General features: G+C 36.0%; 3 protein-coding genes and 1 long non-coding RNA gene across 6 annotated transcripts; 1 reads left to right on the top strand and 3 right to left on the bottom strand.

Annotated features, from left to right (window-relative positions):
- Positions 1-1,059: 1,059 nt before the first annotated feature.
- Positions 1,060-3,176, bottom strand: LOC103967817 (NAC transcription factor 25). Its single transcript, XM_009381159.3, has 3 exons — positions 2,704-3,176; positions 2,272-2,594; positions 1,060-1,908 (listed from the first exon to the last, which is right to left on the bottom strand). Exons 1-3 carry the CDS (start codon positions 2,885-2,887, stop codon positions 1,291-1,293), a joined length of 1,125 nt encoding a protein of 374 aa, XP_009379434.2. The 5' UTR covers positions 2,888-3,176; the 3' UTR covers positions 1,060-1,290.
- A 2,485-nt stretch (positions 3,177-5,661) lies between these two features.
- Positions 5,662-8,537, bottom strand: LOC125467819 (alpha-galactosidase-like). Its single transcript, XM_009335439.2, has 12 exons — positions 8,291-8,537; positions 8,144-8,202; positions 7,734-7,790; positions 7,508-7,646; positions 7,353-7,428; positions 7,085-7,209; positions 6,871-6,954; positions 6,681-6,745; positions 6,505-6,587; positions 6,277-6,417; positions 6,023-6,163; positions 5,662-5,904 (listed from the first exon to the last, which is right to left on the bottom strand). The coding sequence occupies exons 1-12, from the start codon at positions 8,446-8,448 to the stop codon at positions 5,818-5,820; spliced, it is 1,215 nt and encodes a 404-aa protein (XP_009333714.1). The 5' UTR covers positions 8,449-8,537; the 3' UTR covers positions 5,662-5,817.
- A 4,483-nt stretch (positions 8,538-13,020) lies between these two features.
- Positions 13,021-15,019, top strand: LOC103926782. Of its 2 annotated transcripts, none has more exons than XR_007257649.1 (2): positions 13,021-13,998; positions 14,756-15,019. It is a non-coding gene; the product is annotated as an uncharacterized LOC103926782 (long non-coding RNA). The 2 variants fall into 2 exon arrangements; XR_664126.2 differs by having other exon boundaries at positions 13,021-14,136.
- A 334-nt stretch (positions 15,020-15,353) lies between these two features.
- Positions 15,354-18,413, bottom strand: LOC125467820 (alpha-galactosidase-like). Of its 2 annotated transcripts, XM_048582353.1 has the most exons (12): positions 18,111-18,412; positions 17,966-18,024; positions 17,483-17,539; positions 17,244-17,382; positions 17,091-17,166; positions 16,822-16,946; positions 16,594-16,677; positions 16,404-16,468; positions 16,229-16,311; positions 15,996-16,136; positions 15,747-15,887; positions 15,354-15,631 (listed from the first exon to the last, which is right to left on the bottom strand). In XM_048582353.1, the coding sequence occupies exons 1-12, from the start codon at positions 18,266-18,268 to the stop codon at positions 15,545-15,547; spliced, it is 1,215 nt and encodes a 404-aa protein (XP_048438310.1). In that variant the 5' UTR covers positions 18,269-18,412; the 3' UTR covers positions 15,354-15,544. The 2 variants fall into 2 exon arrangements, with proteins under 2 accessions (XP_048438310.1, XP_048438309.1); XM_048582352.1 differs by having other exon boundaries at positions 15,747-16,136; positions 18,111-18,413.
- Positions 18,414-21,142: the final 2,729 nt, after the last annotated feature.

Raw genomic sequence — 21,142 nt, 5'->3', positions numbered from 1 at the left:
AATGTTATATTTTACTTCTAAAAGTAATTAACTCCATATGCATTGAAAATTAAACGTTAAATTGGATTTTATATGCATTTAGAGTCAAAATAACTTTATAATTTTTAACTTTTACCTTTGTAATTAGAGGAAAGGGATCCTCTTTGGATCCCTTCCTCCTAATACACCAAGTCTAGGGATTCGGACCATTGAAATTTAATCCAACAAAGTTATTACAACTTTTAAAGTAGGCTCCTGTTTGAGCCGTTAAATCAAATTTCAATAATATAGATCCTCGAATTTAGTGGATCAGGAGGAAGGTATTCAGAAAGGATCCCTTTCCATAATTAGAGATAACGTCATTACTCTACAGAAGATTTTTTTTTTTAAGTGAAAAAGTATTATAAAAAAACAATGCAAAACAGCCAAAAAGTCTGGCTTTTAATTGAAGGTTTTTGGCTTTCAAGATTCCACTCATCATTACAATTTAGTAGTATTTATTTATTTATTAGTGGCATGTTTTAAGTTTGATTTCCGTAAATAGATATTTCGATACTAAATTATTGTAGTTGCCTCATTATGTGGAGAAATTTTTTATTATCATGAAAACACGGATGGTACATCACATGTTTTTATGTAAATGATGAGAAATTTTATTTTTTATGTTATTATTTTATTTTTAAGTTATTAACTTTTTACCACACATATCCCACCATTTATATAGTGATATGTGATGTATCATCTCGTGTGCCGGTCACACTAAAAAATCTTTCCATTATGTGACTCAACTCAAATCTTTTACCTCTTGATGTAAATATATGTTTTGCTCAAGATCCCTAAAACAAATCGAACTGACTACGGGTTGTTCTGTAAATTTGAAAATTTTCACGGTATATTAATGGAAGTGCACATAAATGTAAACAACATCTCAGATGGGTTTATTCATAATTGAGAAACATCTCATGTGGCTTAAGGAATGGCGATGATGGCTAGAAGTCTCTTACGATAATTGCAGATATGGCACATCAAGGTTTCTACATAGTAATTCACACCTAATACAAATTAGTGTTGGATAAACCATGCATCAAAATAAAAAAATTTCCAATAATATCTACGTATAACAGATTTTACACTGCCTATGTAACAAGTATATATATAAGTTGAGAGTGACACTAAACTAAAAATTAAATTACATGTTTTTCAACAAAATCAAAATAAGATAAAAATATATGAAACGTTACCCGTATATCGTCGCTGGTTAAAATCCAACAATTCTGATTCTGCATCTTAAACCCACCATCCAAAACCAAACTATGAATTCCAGTTCATGCTTGGGAGTTGAAACTGTGGGCGCAAAACCTCATCTCCTAGTGAACCAAGAAGTGCAGGATTAGGGTAGAACGGCGCCGTACCCTGTGGCATCTGATTCAGCATGGAAACAAATGAGTTGTTTTCACTGTTGAGATCAGCTTGAAACCTTTTGCTCGATGAAGTAGTAGTAGCGGCAGCAGCAGACCCTATCGATCCCACGTCGTTCCAAAATGGCGATGAAAGTTGACGTTTCAAGGGTATGCTGGTTTTTGAGCTTGAAGTTGATATGGCTCCAAACTGATCATGATCATGGTCATGATGATGAGAATGAGAGCCTTGTTGATGATCGCTTGACGATAGTATGCCCTCGAAAAAGCTCTCGTGATAATCGCTTTCAAGCAACGCCGTGTAATTTGTAGTTGGCAGCTTTGATGACAGTGGTGGCGGGAACGGCGGCGGTTTTTGAGTTGGCAATATTGATGGGTGGAGAAACATACCCTCTTCCATAGAACTATTAGAGTCCTCGGCCTTGTGAAGAAAATGATCACCCTCCATAGACATCGTAGGCCTTTGCGCATTGTTTTTCTTATAAACCCGGCACAAAACCCAATCATCAAGCTACAACAATAACATGACCAACAATACATTATTTAAAAAAAAAAATTAAATAAATAAACCAATTAATAGATCATACAATCATTAAAAAAAAAAAAAATGAGCGCAAGATATATGTGGCACAGGATGGCCCGAGTGAGTGCTATTCATAGATGAATCCCATACGATACGTTTTAGTTTCGATTATTGACTATGGTGAATCACACGATGACAGTAGAAGAAGGCTGAAATATCTTTGTAGAAGGAAAAAAAAAGTGCTATCCATGGACCGTGTTTGATAACACGATATGCCGTACACTTTCAGTCAATCCGTCTTGTGCTACAGGTATATGTCAAATATATATGTTGTACAAAAAAAACACATACCCTTAGGGAGGCTTTCTTGTTCGCTGCATCAGAAGGCTTAGTGGTACTAAAACTCATATTGGCGGTTGTGGTGTTGTTGATAAGGCGATACTCATGCATAATCCAATTGGTTTTAATCCCTTTTGGGGGCTTCCCTCCATAGAAAACAAGAGCTTTTTTCACACCGACGTTGTGGTTTCCGATTGATGTTAGAATAGGCTTATCGGTCCCGGTTGCCTTCCAATATCCTGAAGTTGCTGCCCTGTTTGGCCGTGCCCCATTCGGGTACTTCCGGTCCCTTGGAGTGAAAAAATACCACTCTTGCTCCCCAAATGTTGCCTTACCTATATCACCAAAACCAAAATCAAAATTTTCCCAAAAATTGAAATATAAACGCGAATTAGGTCAGTTGGACATGGTTGTGTATCTAGTAGACAAAAGCAAAAAACGTACTTGGTAGTTCCCATGGATCAAACTTGTACAAGTCTACCTCTGCGATGATGGTGACCGGAAGCGGGATGGAGGCGGCCTTTTTCTTGAGGTAATGGACCACCAGTTCTTCGTCCGTCGGGTGGAAGCGGAACCCCGGTGGGAGCTGCGGGTGCGGTGAACCCGATGATGAATCTGTGCTCTCCATCAAAACTACTCCCTCTTTACAAATGATTAATTTTTGAGAGAAAAGAAGAATACAAATATGAATTGATGAAGAATTAGAGAGGGTTTGAGGGTTGGCAGTGGGGGCTGGATACTAGGAATGGGAATGGGGTTGAGGGAGTGTGGCGGTTAGGTACTAATATAAAAGACACAAGCGGCACCGGTGATCCGTCGACACGTGGATTTGTTACGCAAGGATTTGGAGACACGTGGAAGGAAATGAGGGGTGGGGACCACGAATATGTAAAGGCGGGTGATGTGAGGGAGAAACGAAATGGGGGAGGGGCATGTTTTGTGGGTCGGAGGTTTGGAACTGCCTGTACGCCTTTCATGTCATGCTTTTCTTGTCGAACGGCCAAACACTCCCTCCAAATAACAGATTTTATGTGTGTGTAAGAGAGAGAGAGAGATAGAGTCAGTCTGCACGTGTGTATGGTGTAGATTCCATTTTCTTAGTTTGTTGATAAACTGAAAACGTAAGAGAAAATTACACCTACCTCTTGCTCTTGTCTTTTACTTTTGTTTACCAGGTGATTGAGTTTAGGGTGGTGTTATCCACAAATTCTTTTTAATTTCGATACACTTTTCTTAATTTTTGATTTTTGGTGGATTGAATAAATTGAAGAGTATCGCATGACGTAAATTAACAGAGTGTGAAAGGTAATGAGTGTGTGGATATCATTATTCTTGAGATTATTGCTTGCCTATGTGATTGATTTTTTTTTTTTTTAACTATTATGAGAGGAAGGAGGAGAGTTTGAAACTATATAATAATTAGGGCGAGATAGAGTTTTGAACCCGAAACACATAAACAAAAACTCAACACTCTATCCACTAGGATATTGGACTAAATGTATCTACGTGATTGACTTGTAATTAACACAGCGACAAACTTTATTCAACCTTCAATGAATTCATAATCACACAGATAATATGTTCACTTATTTGAAATACGACTAGGTATGATAAGTTTAAGAAGAAATATGTATTGAGTGATCAAATTTTCAATCTAAAAAAAACTGATCAATCTCATTTCTTTTTTTATTTATAAGAAACTAACTAATCTAATTTCTTGATCACTAGAACAATGTATCCATTTAACACATAATAACACGGCCTAGCTATAGCTAGAAGATTCAGTTGAATGTTATTTTCTAATTTCCATATAGGTAATTAAAAAGCAATCATCTCTTGGCTCATTTGGTTATATTATTACTTTAATTTCTACATGTCAGCACATGGACGACGTGCATTTCTACTTCGTGGAATCAATATTTAGGCCTAATCATGCAAGCATGGACTTTGACTATATGAACGGTCCATGTTATTTTTTCCTGTCAATTTGCTTTGAATAACCAAACCATCCATCACTATCCACAAATTAGACAAAAAAAATGAGGTCATTTGCTTTGCTTCTGTAGCTTTATATATTTTTGCAGTTTTGCTTCTGCCCATATCGCATTGATCTGTGACTTGGGATGCTTTGTGCATCACAAAATCCAAACTTTGCTGATGAGATGTATTTAAAATTGTTAATAGCCATGTGGCATACATAATATAAGCTCTATCTTAGTGATCGGTGATCAGCCTATGATTGGGGCATGTGGAATTAATTTCATCATTATCTGATGTTTAATTAAAAGCTTATTCAGGGTCAACCATAGAGTTGATATGCACGATGATGATACACTTTCTCAGATGTAGTCAGATAATCCGATTTTTAAATACGTACTAGTGTGTTAATTGGAATGCTTTTTGGAAGAGCTAAAAAATCACTATATTTTTGAATGAGAAACTTAAACCGTTTATAGGCTAAGAAGCGCTTTCTAAAAATATTTATTTAAATATCTAATAAAAATAGTGAAAAACTTAAACCGCTTCATAACATAAGTGCTTCATAAACAGTCATCAACGAAAAATTTACCTTTCGGCTTTGTTTGATTAGGTAATTAACAACAAGTGGGTTGGGCCAGATGTCCGTGACACATCGAGGTTTTTCTTTTCCTAATTAAAATTATAATCATATGGCAGCTGCCCTGCCATTATCATGTGTATTACAACATGGTGTTTTGTGGCTTAAAATCTGCGACCCATCACACTTCATTAGATCATGGTGCAAAATTGTGTAAACATGCACATGAACATATATACTCGAAGGTCAGATAGTATCTAAAACATTATGGCTGCAAGTTCAAACAATTATTAATCATTTTTGGTCCGACTTCAAAGTTCGGATTAACTTAAGGCTTAATGAATAATGTTTCCGGAAAGAAGTCTCCAATTCCAGTTTGTCTTTAGCAAGTCATTTTCACTCAACTTGTCCTTTAAATCGATTAGAAATAGTCACTCACATTTGAATTTGATATTAAAGATATAAAGAATGAATGAAGACGATTTTTAATGTTTTAATGTCAACCTTGATACGAAAATCAATGGTGGATGATATCGAATCTTTAGTCACTAGATGATCAATAGAATGAACTCCTAAACTGATATCTCATGCGGCAGCCATAAAGCTATTATTTTATTATTTTTTATGCATTACCTTTAGCAGGCCTTATGATTGGATCAAAGTGGCTCAAATAAACAACATATTGAGAAATTTCATTTTAGAACGTAATCTTTACTTCTTTCAAAATGCTTTCACATTTCAAATTAATAAGACAGATGATACGAATTGCGCTTATTTTCCAACATATGATATTATTTTTCTTTAAAATTGGGTAAGGTTTGTGGAAGGAGCAATGGAGAAATTCATACAAGCAATCCTATGATTTCTCATTCAATTTATTAAATAAAATATCTTAAGTCAAACCATTCAACTCAACAGATATTTATGTATTTAGTTTATAAGAATTGCAGATATTAGTCCCATATGGTATGGACTATTGAGTCATCTTCATATTTGACTAATTAAGGAGTCAGGACATACATCTTACAACCATGAGGAGCAACATTTGCAGTCAGCCCAGTAAGCATGCTCCTTGAAACAAATGAGTGCTGCAAACAAATGACATTATGGTTTTCTATCAGTGAGGACTAAGATATAGTTCATCTATTTATACGACATTAAAGCATGATACTAGAAAGTCAATTTTTTTTATTGTGTTAGTCATACCGCCCATAAGTCTCTGACTGTAACAGATGTATTTGGCGAGAGTCCAACTTCCTTCCATGTCACAGTTATAGGAGCTAATGACCCGCCTCTATTCCACAACACTACCACCACTCTTTTATTTGATAATGGTCCTGCCCACACCTGCATCAAATTGAAATGCATCACATGCCTTGCAGCACAAGCATGATTAATCAGTAATCTAAAATAAATTGCTGAAGTGAAGGAGAAGGGCAGCATTTGCCACTGCAACGTACTTCTAGGTTATCTTTGGATCGCAGTTTCCCCGCTTGAACTCCGAGTGGATCCTGATTAACATCAATAACCTCTTTATTTCCAAGAATCTGAAGAGTTTCCTTGCTCGCAGATGGGATGTCACATCCGATAAGTAAAGGAGCCTGTTGCAAATATAGATTTGGGATCAGCGATAAATATAGTCAAACCAACGAACTGAAATTTGTATGGAAAGTGTGGAGAGTACATACTTTCATGACTGCCCAAATGCTAAAATGAGATCGGTACTCCTCTACACTCATCCCTCCATTTCCCACTTCCAACATGTCAGGATCTGTTACGATTACATTAAAATTCAAATAACCATCCAAACAATTTTGTTTAACAAAGATAAGAAAACAAGACAGTAAAAAGCATAAAAGTTTACCGTTCCACTTGCCAGGGCCTGCATATGTCTTCCAAATGTTGTTTTGATCTGCAATCGACGTGATGCTGAAATCGTAACATAAATTAGATTAATTCAAAACAAACTAACATAATGTTTCAAGGTTAGAATTCTCTGTCATGTCAGGATTCAGCTTGAGATATTGAAAAAAGAAAGGAACTTTCGATCGAACCTTTCCCAAGTGTCCCTAATGTCTCCCGTAGTTCTCCACACATTGCCATACTGACCAGCCCATTTCGCAGGATCCTCTTGTCCCCTTTAAGAACATATTTCTCTATCAAAGTTTTGTTTGTCAAAGCCAAACAGTTTCTAACTTTCTAGTGATGCAAACAGAGTATTATTTGAAGAAGTATATATAATGATTTCATGAATTACAAGTGACTTGCCATTCGCATATGGAGTACAGGATTGGCCTTCCAGCCTTTCGCAATGCAGAACTCATTATAGGATATCTGATTTGAGGTTTAGAACCATCATTGTAGCAGTTATCGTACTTCAAATAATCGACACCCTACAGCCAAATGCCGTATCAGCTCAAGTTCATCGTCTCTATAAAATTAGTTGTGTTGATGTTTCGTCTAAACTAGAAGACAAAACAAACTACTCATCTTAGCAAACCATACATGTAAACGCAGAAAAGTATCAGACACAAACCCATTCAGCAAAGGTTCTTGCGTCTTGCTCTTCGTGCCCAAGTGAGCCTGGCATTGTGTTGCTGCAAGTATAATAACTAAAAAAAGCGGAAAGATGAGAAATGAGACATCGAGTGCTATTTCAGATAAACAAAATTTTCGGAGATAATTTTTTACCCAGCATCAGAGTATATGCCGAGTTGTAAACCCTTTGCGTGAACATAATCAGCAAGGGCCTTGATTCCAGATGGAAAAGTTGACGATTTTGCAATTAGGTTACCACTACTGTCTCTGTTTCTTTCAGCCCAACAATCATCTGCTTTTTTAGTTCTCATCAATATATAACAAGAAAAAAGCTCATTCAGAACCAAATTAACCAAGCAAATGACGTGAGGATGCTGACCTATATTGACATATTTGTATCCGAGTGCTGCCAAGCCAGTTGAAACAAGAGCATCCGCTGATATATGGTAAAAAAATCAAACAAAATCGCAACGATTAATGCCGAAATACAGAGAGCTTGGATTCCCAATTTGGCTACTAGTAACTACTAGAAACATAGTGTTATGAGATGGCTAGCAAAGACCAGATCATGCATTTGCTTATATCAATGTAACACAACGCAAAATGGTGCATCATGACTGAAGTCGCAAGAAGCGTTGAAGCCTTGAAGGAAATATGGAAGTCTAGCAAAAGTAGTTCAAATTATTTGGGTTTCTTCAGTTATTGTCAATTGGTTATGGGTAAGATGTTCATATTACCAAAGCAAGTACTGCAACTGTACAAATGAAGCATAATCTGAAAGTACTTTACCAGTGGTCTTCACTGTGGCTTCATTTATATTGCATTGGAAGTGATTCCAACTGTTCCAACTGCGTCGAATTTCCAAAAGTTAGCTTACCAAATTGAAAAAAAAGGCAATTCCTTTTCACCTAAAACTTTGAAAACTTGATGTCTTACCCCATTGGAGGTGTAGTAGCAACGCCATTGGCAAGGAGGAACCGACCGTATTCTGCTTGGTGAGTACTATTCTTCAAGTTCAGAGCATCAATCACATTGAAAATACACGAGATAACAAAGAGCAGAACAAAGAGTGAGCTCCTGCGTTTCCAATCCATTGGGATCTCTGATCCAAGAGCTCTAAAGAGAGTGAGGAGGGATTTTGAGTGTGGCGGAAGTTTTTAATGCGAAAGTGGGGGAATACAGACAGATAACGCCATATTTATACAATTAATATGGGGTTGGCTGTACCGACACAACCTACTAAGATTCTTTTAGTAAGAAATTATAATAAGGATGCTACAATTGTATTTTTTAAGTATAAATGGACATATCCTTATATGTTATTAATAAATTTAATTAAAAAAAATAAATATGGGGTTGGATGTACCGACAAAACCTATTTAGATTCTTTTAGTAAGAAATAAGGAAGCTAATTGAAATTTTAAGGTGTAAATGGGCATTTATTTATATGGTATATTAGTAAATTTAATTAAAATTAAAAAAAATATGGGGTTGGCTGTACTGACACAACCTACTTAGATTTTTTTAGTAAGAATAACGTTATAATAAGGATGTTAATTGTATTTTTTTTTAAGTATAAATGGACATTTTTATATGGTATATTAGTAAATTTAATTAAAATTAAAAAAAAATGAGGTTGGCTGTACCGATACAACCAATTTAGACTCTTTTAGTGAGAAATAACGTTATAATAGGGATGCTAATTGTATTTTTTAAGTATAATGCACATTTACTTACATATTATATTAATAAATTCGATTAAAATTAAAAAAAAAAAATCGTCTAGCTAGATTTAGGAGTTCTTTCTTAATTTTCAAATGCTTGTGATTAATTAGGGTTGTGGCCAGCCACATAGTGTCTAGGCAGACAGGGATTTTTAGAATAGTGAAAATACGTTGCAATGTCAGACCTCCCGTCTGCTTGCCCGTCAATTTATCTATTAACTACTAAAGTGGTAGGTACAGAGCAGACACTCACCCCAAACACAAAAATGTAATTTACTAAACCTAGTACAAAAATAATTGTGCAATTGTCCCAATCTTGCAAATGCTTTAGCTGTCATTTTTTTTTTTTTCAAGGAAACAATTGCTTTATTTTAATAAAACTCAATTACACAGGAGAGTCTTGGATGACACCGTTGCATGTAATATTATATTAGTCGGGTCCTCAAATCTAACTATATCATTACCAATTGAAATGGGGGTTAGATGCATATTTTATGTTTTCCTGCTGATATAATTTTGTTGAGTGCAGATTTGAGTCAGACTCGTCGATGAAGACAATGTGTCAATCTCATTAAACCTAAATTCTCATAATCTTCTTTATAACTTAAAAAAATAAATTGTATTTTGTTAAACACGAGTGTACAAAAAGCTAAGTATTGCACATGATGTTAAACATATTGATCATAGCATGACACAAGTGAAAAAAAGTGATATAACTTAGAGAAATGTTGTGAAGACTCTCTCAAAAGTAAGATCCTCTATGAACTTTTTTACCTTATATTTTTGACACACTGTGTTTTATAACGTGAACACGAAGATTGATGTTAAATTGAAAGTTGCAGAAAGTCTATAAAAAGACTCATTTAAAAATATTCCCTTCGTATTTTCTAAAACTTAAGTGAACAGAGCATGATAGCATCACACAGGTCCTCATCAATTCAGATAGCGCATTCAAAGTAACTAGACACGTATTGAGGCTTTGAGGCTACGCAAAGGCACAAAGAAACCAGTGACTTGAAATACAATACAAAATCAAAAAAATGATCAAATGGTCCTAAAAGATCTTGCCTCCACACGAGGTAAAGTGGATGTGCATAACAGAGACTGAATCATGATTTTTTTTTAAAAAAAAATTCTGTTACTTTGTTTCTTCCTTTAAATTGTTTGGAGTTGTTTTAACTTTTAACAATTCTTCAAATGAAGAGGGAAAAAAATGGGAATTATTATCGGATTTTAAAATCATATATTTGCACATTGCGCTCATCCTTCAATTTGTACAAATATTATTTTGAAACAGAATGCTGCCATTTAACCTCAATTTAGAGAGGTGATTTGTAAGGTCGTTAGTAAATTGAGTCAAAATTTTGATGCCTTTCGGTGGAGGCCGATTTTGTCACATCCCGGTCTGGGCGGGACCACTTTCCGGGCCTTGACTTCACCGTAGCACGATATTGTCCGCTTTGGGCCCCTAGCACACCCTCACGGTTTTGTTTCTGGGAACTCACACGAGAATTTCCCAATGGATCACCCATCCTGAGAGTACTCTTACGCGCTCCTCGCTTAACTTCGGAGTTCCCATGGAACCCGAAGCCAGTGAGCTCCCAAAAGGCCTCGCGCTAGGTAGGGATGAGAATATACATTTAAGGATCACTCCCCTGGGCGATGTGGGATGTCTCACAATCCACCCCCCTTAGGAGCCTGACGTCCTCGTCGGCACACACGCGACCAGGGTTAGGCTCTGATACCAATTTGTCACATCTCCCGGGCCCTGACTCCACCGTAGCACGATATTGTCCGCTTTGGGCCCCCAGCACACCCTCACGTTTTTGTTTTTGGGAACTCACACGAGAACTTCCCAATGGGTCACCCATCCTGGGAGTGCTCTCGCGCGCTACTCGCTTAACTTCGGAGTTCCCATGGAACCCGAAGCTAGTGAACTCCCAAAAAGCTTCGCGTTAGGTAGGGATGTGAATATACATTTAAGGATCACTCCCCTAGGCGATGTGGGATGTCACAATCCACCCCCCTTAAGGGCCCGACGCCTCGTCAGCACACACGCGACCATGGTTAGGTTTTGATACCAAATTGTCACATCCCAGCCCGGGAGGACCACTTACCGGGCCCACTCCACCACTGTAGCACGATATTGTCTGCTTTAGGCCCCGACCACGCCCTCACGGTTTTGTTTTTTGGAACTCACACGAGAACTTCCCGATGGGTCATCCATCCTGAGAATGCTCTCGCGCACTACTCTCTTAACTTTGAAGTTCCCATGGAACCCGAAGCCAGTGAGCTCTCAAAAGGCCTCGTTCTAGGTAGGGATAGGAATATACATTTAAAGATCACTCCCTGGGCGATGTGGGATGTCACAGATTTTGCAATTACTGTCTAACTGATACTACATAGTACTACTTGGTGCATTGATTCAAGCTTGTCGTACGATGTTACTGTCTAATTGGAAATGAAATATATGACATACCTATCATGAGATGAATTTTGTGGTTGATGAGTTGGCCGACCTAAGCCTGTCTTATCCATTGAGTTTGATCTATTTTGAACAAGTTACATCTTCTTGTAAGCAGCTATTATTGTCTAACATTAGACCTCGCGATATTATTTTGCAATTTCTCTTTTGTTGGGCTATTAGCCCCTTTGTTTAACAAAAATAAAATAGCATTATTCTTTTGCCTTAGAGCATACGGATCCAGAAATCTGGGCCAACCGAGAAAGAGATCAAAGCGTGGGTTTATGTGTGGTGCGTCAATGAATAAGCTAATGAAGACTGCATAATTTAAATTGAATGATCTGAATTATGAAATCCATCTGCTCTAGAGGTAGAGATCTAGTGATGATCTCATTTCCCTTTTTAGAATAACAATTCGTAGAAAACACATAAATGTGAAGGAGAGGAGACCTTGTCCTTGTGCAAACTGTTTTTCCTTTGTTTAGGCTGGGGGCCTGTAGCACAGTACGTACTTTAGATATTAATTACTATTTAGACCCGATTTTACAATATCGACCCAAGCAATCGAGACCGTTAAATAAGAGGTTCTAGACTGTTAGATTTCATATTTTTCTAGATATTACCAAAAGATAATTGAAATGGCGATGTGGTGTGATCAGATGGGTTTTGAAGAGATAAGAATTGGTAAAGAATGAAAGAATATTCCTTTTGTTTTCCTATTTGATCAAAACAACAATTTGCATGCAAATTGAATGCTTGTCAGATAAGGGAATAAGGAAAATAAAGATGAGAATAAAGAGTCAAATGATGGAGTTACATGCAGACGTGTGGGTCTAGGTCTGAGATGATGCGATTTCATTGGTGAATAAGGCTCCAGGAAAGCTTTGAAGCTTTAATCACGTGGAAGGCTTTATAGTTTTGAAGTTTTCGACGTTATCTTTAAGAAATTGGGAGGCATATGCATTGAATTATCTTGAAGAAAGTGGACAGCGGAACTTGAAATAGAGTTTGAATACAGGATGATGTTCTCTATTGTTGGACTGTTGATTGGACTCTACAAGCACCATCAGGCTGTGTCAAGCAGATATCCAACCTTATAAATACAAGATTTAGTGTATCATTCAAACCCCCTTCCAAATCAACACATAAATTGCCCTGCGCAAAGCTTCTCAACAACCTAAGATTTTATCATTCTCCCCTTTCTTCTCGCCAACACATCTTCAGTTTGGATAAACAACACTGTGAAGGTAACCGGCGACATCTTCAGTTTGGATAAACAACACTGGAACCGTAGAATCAGCTGACCGAGAACCACCTTCAGTTTGAATAAATAGCACTGCTTCGAGACCGACTGAATATTTATCCAAGTCTCGGTCAATAAGGATTTCCGAGTCCTTGTTGGTATAGGTCATCTCATCAGCCTTCTCGGCGAAGTAAAGTGTTACTAAGTTACTACATTCGGCACATTGAAAGCCAAATTTGAAATTGAATTTCACAGAACTAGCAGCCTTGTCTTCAGGCTCTAGTACCCGAAGGTCGAGACGTGTTCCTTCCTTGGCCACAGTCGCAAGATCAAGATGTCAGCAGCGCGCTCAACGCGACATTAGCATATTTTACTCGCCGGCAGAACTCGGACGACAAGTTGGCACGCCCTGCATAATAACCAAAAGAAGTAGTTAGCTCATTAGTTACTTGGTCTGCGCACCACGTAAGCTTAGTAGTTTTTAAGGTTAACAATTACTCTTACTTTAAAACAAAAGGAAATTTCCACAGAAATAGAATACTACATGTGCTTTATAAAAGATTGTACATGTCCTGTACATTTAAAAATCATATATGGTTTGGCCAGACAATGAAAATTGTTGACAAACATCTGAGATAATCTCAATAATTTTCTTTGTCCCGCCAAAGTATATATGATTTTTAAACATCTGAGATCAATTCATCCATCCATCCATATTCATATCCTTCATTTGGCTTCCATAATTTCCATCTCCATCCCAATCTACAATCAATTTTAATCGTGAACTGTTGTTGTCTTCAACTACGATCGGTAAGCTGTTTTCAAATGGAAGATTAAGGTGCTGGTTTCTGGCAATAGTTGGTGGTGGATGTTCGTAATCGTTGTGGAGAGCTATTCCGACGCTTTCAGTAGTGAAGTTGGAAGGAAGCAGTTAGGGTTAGGTTATGTAGTTTTTCTTTTTTAGGCCCAAAACATAGGTTATTATTGAGGTCCATTCTTTTGTTTGTGTGAATGTTGTTGTTACGCCTCTAATTAGGTAATATAGTTGTTTTTTTTTTTTTTTTTTGTTAATAGAGTAACCCTTGACTGAAAAACAAAGAAAAAAAAAAAGGGAAAATTGTTGAGAAGTTTCATTTGCTTGGAAATGGATGGTGACTGACTGGTGGTGCGAGTTGAAGAGGATGAAATTCCGGTGCAGTCAATTCAATTCAAGGTTAATTTTTCCAAACAACACATTTATATATTTATCTTAATTTCTGTAGTAGTGCTGCTCCTCTATGTGGCGGGCGGCGGTGCTGGGTTTCTTTTGCTTGCTAGGTATACTGCTCCGCTGGCCACTGATAGCTTCTTGGTAAATTCCGTGCTATTTCTTCCGCATCTTAGTTTGGATGTCATTTGCCCCACTTTTGTCTTTCTTCAATTCAATAATGCTAAAATGTTATTGCTACCATTAAAATATATGGAAAACTAATCAAAAAAGTTTGAAAACTTTAAGTTTTAACGATAAGGACAAAATAAAAGGTAAAGTGAATAGTATCAGGATTGACTTTTTAGTGTAAAAATATGATTTTTCGTTAAAGTGAACAGTACCGGGATCCTTTCTTTAAAGTTCCTTAAAATATATCCATTGTGACTTTGTACAATAAGTTTAACTGACTAAAAGCAATCTTAATATTAATATATATGTATATAATTATTCGATTAGTCTATGTTAGTGAGAAATATTTCAAAACTCAAGCTGTATATAAAATTAAAATTGATTACCTATATTTCAAAAATCAGATTATACAAATTTGTGCTTATTTTCCAAGAGATTGTATTATTTTTCCTTAAAATGGGGTAAGGTTTCTAAAAAGAGCAATGGAGAAATTCATACAAGCAATCCCATGATTTCCCATTCAATTTATTAAATTAAATATCTTAAGTCAAACCATTCAATCCAATAAATATTTACTTATTTATTTATTAAGGAATCAGACTTGAAGTTTCTTTTGCTTGGAAATGGATGGTGGCTGACTGGTGGTGCAAGTTGAAGAGGATGAAGTTCCCGTGCAGCCAATTCAATTGAAGGTCAATTTTTCCAAACAACTCATTTATATATTTATCTTAATTTCTGTAGTAGTACTGCTCTGCTGGGCCGGGGGTGGCGGTGCTGGGTTTCTTTTGATTGCTGGGTATACTGTTCCGCTGGCCATTGATAGCTTCTTGGTAATCACAGTATAAGTTCTGTCCTATTTCTCTTCGTATCTTCGTTTGGATGTCATTAGCCCAACTTTTTTCTTTCAATTTAATATGCTAAAATGTTATTGCTACTACTAAAATATATCCATAGTGACTTTGTCCAATAAGTTTAACTTACTAAAAGCAATCGTAAGATTAATATGTATGTATATAATTGTTTGATTAGTCTTGCTTCCGTTAATAGTCAATTTAGTGAGAAATATTTCAAAAATCAAACTGTATATAAAATTAAAATTCATTCCCTATATTTCAAAAATCAAATTATACAAATTTGTGTTTATGTTCCATGAGATTATATTATTTTTCCCTAAAATGGGGTAAGGTTTCTAAAAAGAGCTATGTAGAAATTCATTCAAGCAATCCCATGATTTCTCATTCAATTTACAAAATATATCTCAAGTCAAACCATAAAATTCAACAGATATTTATTTATTTAATTGATTAAGTATTTGAAGATATTAGTCCCATATGGTATGGGCGATTGATTGATTCATCTTATACTTCGTATTCCGGACTAATTAAGGAGTCAGGACATACATATTACAACCATGAGAAGCAACATTTGCAGTCAGACTAGTATGCATGTTCCTCGAAATAAATGAGTGCTGCAAACAAATAACGTAAGGGTTTTCTGTCAGTGAGAACTAAGATATAATTCATCTATTTATACGATATTAAAGTATGATAGTAGAAAGAAATTTTTTAATGTGGTAGTTCTACCGTCCATAAGTCTCTAACAATAACAGGTGTATCTGGCGAGAGTCCAATTTCCTCCCATGTCACAGTTATAGGAGCTAATGACCCGCCTCTATTCCACAACACTACCACCACTCTTTTCCCTGATAACGGTCCTGCCCACACCTGCATCAAATTGAAAGTCATCACATGCCTTGCAGCACAAGCATGATTAATCAGTAATCTAAATTGCTGAAGTGGAGGAAAAGGGCAGCATTTGCCATTGCAACATACTTCTAGGTCATCTCTGGATCGCAGTTTCCTCGCTTGAACTCCGAGTGAATCCTGATTAACATCAATAACCTCTTTGTTTCCGAGAATCTGAAGAGTTTCCTTGCTCGCAGATGGGATGTCACATCCGATAAGTAAAGGAGCCTGTTGCAGTCATAGATTTGGGATCATCAGTATATATGGGCAAGTCAAACCAACAAACTGAAATTTATTTAGAAAATGTGGAGAGTACGCACTTTCATGACTGCCCAAATGCTAAAATGAGATTGGTACTCCTCTACACTCATCCCTCCGTTTCCCACTTCCAACATGTCAGGATCTGTTACGATTACATTAAATTTAAAATAATTACCCAACAATTTTTTTTAACAGAGATAAGAAAACAGGACAGTAAACAACATAAAAATTTACCATTCCACTTGCCAGGGCCTGCATATGTAGCCCAAATGTTGTTTTGGTCTGCAATCGACGTGATACTGAAATCATAACATTAATTAGATTAATTCAAAGCAAACTAACAAAATGTTTCAGGGTTAGAATTCTCTGTCATATTAGGATTCAGCTTGACATCTTGAAAGAAGAAAGGAACTTTCGATCGAACCTTTCCCAAGTGTCCTGAATGTCTCCCGTAGTTCTCCAAGCATTCCCATACTGACCAGCCCATTTCGCAGGATCCTCTTGTCCCCTTTAACAACATATTTCTCTTATCAATTTTTTGTTTGTCAAAACCAAACAGTTTTTAACATTCTAGTGATGCAAATAAATGTATTTTGGAAACAAATTTAAAGCGGAATATATACAATGATTTGATGAAGTACAAGTGACTTGCCATTCGCATATGGAGTACAGGATTGGCCTTCCAGTCTTTAGCAATGCAGAACTCATTATAGGATATCTGATTTGAGGTTTAGAACCATCATGGTTGCAGTTATCGTACTTCAAATAATCGACACCCTACAGCCAAATGCCCGTATCAGCTCAAGTTCATCGTCTCTATAAAATTAGTTGTGTTGATGTTTCGTCTAAACTAGAAGACAAAACAAACTACTCATCTTAGCAAACCATACATGTAAACGCAGAAAAGTATCAGACACAAACCCATTCAGCAAAGGTTCTTGCGTCTTGCTCTTCGTGCCCAAGTGAGCCTGGCATTGTGTTGCTGCAAGTATAATAACTAAAAAAGCGGAAAGATGAGAAATGAGACATCAAGTGCTATTTCAGATAAACAAAATTTTCGGAGATAATTTTTACCCAGCATCAGAGTATATGCCGAGTTGTAAACCCTTTGCGTGAACATAATCAGCAAGGGCCTTGATTCCAGAAGGAAAAGTTGACGATTTTGCTATTAGGTTACCACTACTGTCTCTGTTTCTTTCAGCCCAACAATCATCTGCTTTTTTAATTCACGTCAACATATCATACAATATAACAAGCAAAAAGTACATCCAGAACCAAATTAACAAAGGAAATGATGTGAGGATGCTGCTGACCTAGATTGACATAGTTGTATCCAAGTGCTGCCAAGCCAGTCGAAACAAGAGCATCCGCTGATATATAGTCCAAAATTCATACAAGACCGCAAAGGTTAATACCGAAATACTCTTTATAAGAACCTTGGATTCACAATTTGGCTACTGGTAACTACTATAAACATAATATTATAAGATAGCTAGCAAACACCAGACCATGCAGGTCTTATATCAATGTAACACAACACAAAATGGTGCATCATGACTGAATTAGCAAGAAGGAAATATGGAAGTCTAGCTAAAGTAGTTCAACTTTTTTGAGCCTCTTCGGCTATTGTCAATTGGCTATGGTTGGATACTCGTATTAAAATGAGTCAACTGATAAAACATATTAAAAAAGCAAGAAATGGAACTGTACAATATATATACTATTGTGATATTGTGTATGTTGAAGAGAGAAAAATGATCGGAATACAAATAAACAGTAGTCTGAAAGTACTTTACCAATGGTCTTCACTGTGGCTTCACTTATATTGCAGTGGAAGTGATTCCAACTGTTCCAACTGAATCCAATTTCCAAAAGTTAGCTTACCAAATTGAAAAAAAGGCATTTCCTTTTCACCTGAACTTTGAAAATTTGATATCTTACCCCATTGGAGGTGTACGAGCAACGCCATTGGCAATGAGGAACTGACCGTATTCTGCTTGATGGGTATTGTTCTTGAAGTTCAGAGCATCAATCACGTTGAAAATACATGTGACAACAATGAGCTGAACAAAGAGTGCGCTCCTGCCTTTCCAATCCATTGTGGTGTCTGATCCAAGAGCTCTGAAGAGGATCAAGAAATGAGTTTGGGAAGAGTAGGAGTGAGGAGGGAATTTTGAGTGTGGCGGAAGTTTTATTGAGAAAATGGGGTTGGGGGGGTGCCAGTACCGACACAACCTACTAGATTCTCAGTAAGAAACAACATTATAATAAGCATGCTCCACAAATATTCTTTAGGTTTCATACAAAATTTAATCAACAGGTAAATGTTGGGTTACATAACATATTCATGTCTTATCTTTTAAACATTGTAATGCTACACATCAACTTACGACTTCGTTGCAGTATCAAACTTCTGTCTTTTTATCTATTAATTTATTTGTTAATTGTTAAAGTGACAGGCACGGCACACTTTCTCACCAAACACAAAAATAATTATATGATTGTCCTATTTTACAAATGCTTTAGCTGTCATATTTTTTTTTATAAAGGAAACGACAGCTTTATTTTAATAAAACTCAATCACATTATTAGACGGGTCCTCAAATCAAACTAGATCATTACCAATTGAAATGGGGTTAGATGTATATTTTATGTTTGCCTACTCATATAATTTTGTTTTGAGTGCACATGAGTCATACTTATAGACCAAGACAATGTGTCAATCTCATTAAACATAAATTCATATAATCTTTTTCTATAAAAAAATAAATTACGCTTTGTTAAAAATAAACACTAGTGTACAAAAAATTAAAGCGCGAGGAGAAGAATCTATAAAGGCATAAAGAAACTAGTGGCTTGAAATAAAATAAAAAATAAAAAAACTGATCAGATAGTCCTAACAATTACTTTGTTTCTTCCTTTAAATTGTTTGGAGTTGTTTTAACAACTCTCCAAATGAATAGGGGAAAAATGGGAATTCTTATTGGACTATAAAATCGTTATATTGCACATCGCACTCATCCTTCAATTAGTACAAAATTATTATTTTGAAACAGAATGCTACTATTCAACCTCTATTTAGAGAGATGATTCGTTAGGTCGTTAATAAATTGAGTCAAAATAGTGTTAATTTTTTCAAAAATGTTATTAGCACACTAAAAATCTCATTTTACACTTTCTTGTAATTATATCTTTCTTTCTAATTATAGAAAGTTTGGAATACCAAATAAGATTTTTAGAATGTTAATAACAATTTTTTTTTTTTTAATGATGAGATCATCTTCGGATAGACGGGCCCGAAAGTCCGAGCCATGATTTGTAGTGATGAGAATCATGACATCATCTCCGGATAGATGGACCCGGAAGTCCAAGCCATGAGAGAGAGAGGGAGAGAGAGAGATTAGGGTGTAGGTTTGTGTGTGTGCTGGACTATTAAAATGGATGGACGAAGTCCAAGCCATGAGAGAGAGAGAGAGAGAGAGAGAGAGAGAGAGAGAGATTAGGGTGTGGGTTTGCGTGTGTGCTGGACTATTAAAATGGACTAATGAAAACTACAAAATATAAATTAAATAGTTTGGATTTTTGAGTCCGTCTGGAAAGAGAGATCCTGAGTTGATTTCATTTCTTTTCTGGAATAACAGTTCCCAGAAAAAACATAAATGTGAAACGAGGAGACCTTGCCCTTGTGCAGACATTTTTCCTTTGTTTATGCTGGAGGCCCATATCACAATACGTACTTAACATATTAATTTCTCTTTGTTCAAAGCAAATGAAATTTCCACAGAAATAGAATACTACGTGCTTTAAAAAAATAATTTGTAGATGTCTTGTACATTTAAAAATCCTAATTTGGCAGGACAAAAAAAAATTGTTGAGAAGTTTCTTTTGGTTGGAAATGTATGGTGGTTAGAGTTGAAGAGGATGAAATTCCGGTGCAGTCAATTCAAATAGGTGAATTTTTCCAAACAACACAGTTATATATTTATCTTAATTTCTCCAGTAGTTACTGCTCCGTTGGGCGGCGGGCGGCGCTTCTGGGGTTCTTTTGCTTGTTAGGTATACTGCTCCGCTGGCCACTGATAGCTACTTGGTAATCACAGTATAAATTCTGTGCTATTTCTTCCGTATCTTAGTTTGGATGACATCTGCCCAACTTTTGTCTCTCACTGTAATAATGCTAAAATGTTGTTGCTGCCCCTAAAATATATCCATTGTGACTTTGTCCAATAAGATTAACTGACTAAAAGCAATCGTAATATTAATATGTATGTATATAATTGTTTGATTAGTCTTGCTTCGTTAATAGTCCTTAATTTAGCGAGAAATATTTCAAAAATCAAACTGTATATAAAATTAAAATGGGAAATTTTATTTGAACTATCTAACATCTTTCTACACTCAATTTACTATCTTCACCCATATTGTTTTTTTATTAAAGAATTTATATCTCTTTAAACTCAAATTTATTACCTAAACTACCCTGTCAAACCCAATTCAAAATGTAAAATTATCCTTACACTCATTCCCTCTATAAAATAACATCTTTAATTGATTTTTTTTTTTTCAAACAGGCGTCATTTGCCCCTCTATAATTGCATATGCCGTATAGGACTATCTAGCATTTCCATGGCTGCTTTTTTTCTACCACAACCCATCCATGGACTTGGGATCCAATATATCATTCCATAGAATTGAATTTTCCAAGAGAATGTTATGCAAGCTCCAGTTCAATCCTTTTTAAATCAAGCATTTTCATGTACTTTTTAAGAAACTTTGAAGTGACATAGAGCTGGGTGTTTTGCTGCTATGTTAATAAACAAATAAACAAATTGGAGCTATTTCGAATAACAAAGGTGCAAGACATGCCACCCGCTAGTTCATGGTTAAGGTTGAGCAATCTTTATTTGCACCAAGAATCCAGTTTTATGTCTTTGTAGTACTAATCAAAAGTCCTTGCACTGATGTTTTGGGGT

This window comes from the organism of the source record quoted next, unplaced genomic scaffold (genome assembly GCF_019419815.1).
Source record: "Pyrus x bretschneideri cultivar Hongxiangsu unplaced genomic scaffold, Pyrus_bretschneideri_v1 Contig19, whole genome shotgun sequence".
Taxonomy (NCBI): domain Eukaryota; kingdom Viridiplantae; phylum Streptophyta; class Magnoliopsida; order Rosales; family Rosaceae; genus Pyrus; species Pyrus x bretschneideri.
The sequence above is the reverse complement of the archived record's forward strand: the minus strand, read 5'-3'. Positions and strand labels throughout refer to the sequence as shown.

Bases quoted from the DNA above. Each gene is read 5' to 3' on its own strand.
- LOC125467819 (XM_009335439.2), bottom strand. From the start codon at position 8,448: ATGGATTGGAAACGCAGGAGCTCACTCTTTGTTCTGCTCTTTGTTATC. The intron at 7,647-7,733 runs GTCAGCATCCTC...CTAAAAAAGCAG, and splicing joins ATACAAATATGTCAATATAG to ATGATTGTTGGGCTGAAAGA. The intron at 5,905-6,022 runs GTATGACTAACA...ATTTGTTTGCAG, and splicing joins CAGTCAGAGACTTATGGGCG to CACTCATTTGTTTCAAGGAG.
- LOC103967817 (XM_009381159.3), bottom strand. From the start codon at position 2,887: ATGGAGAGCACAGATTCATCATCGGGTTCACCGCACCCGCAGCTCCCA. The intron at 2,595-2,703 runs GTACGTTTTTTG...TTGGTGATATAG, and splicing joins TGATCCATGGGAACTACCAA to GTAAGGCAACATTTGGGGAG. The intron at 1,909-2,271 runs GTATGTGTTTTT...TTATTGTTGTAG, and splicing joins ACAAGAAAGCCTCCCTAAGG to CTTGATGATTGGGTTTTGTG.
- LOC125467820 (XM_048582352.1), bottom strand. From the start codon at position 18,268: ATGGATTGGAAAGGCAGGAGCGCACTCTTTGTTCAGCTCATTGTTGTC. The intron at 18,025-18,110 runs GTAAGATATCAA...AATTGGATTCAG, and splicing joins GCTCGTACACCTCCAATGGG to TTGGAACAGTTGGAATCACT. The intron at 16,312-16,403 runs GTAAATTTTTAT...TAATCGTAACAG, and splicing joins AGGCCCTGGCAAGTGGAATG to ATCCTGACATGTTGGAAGTG.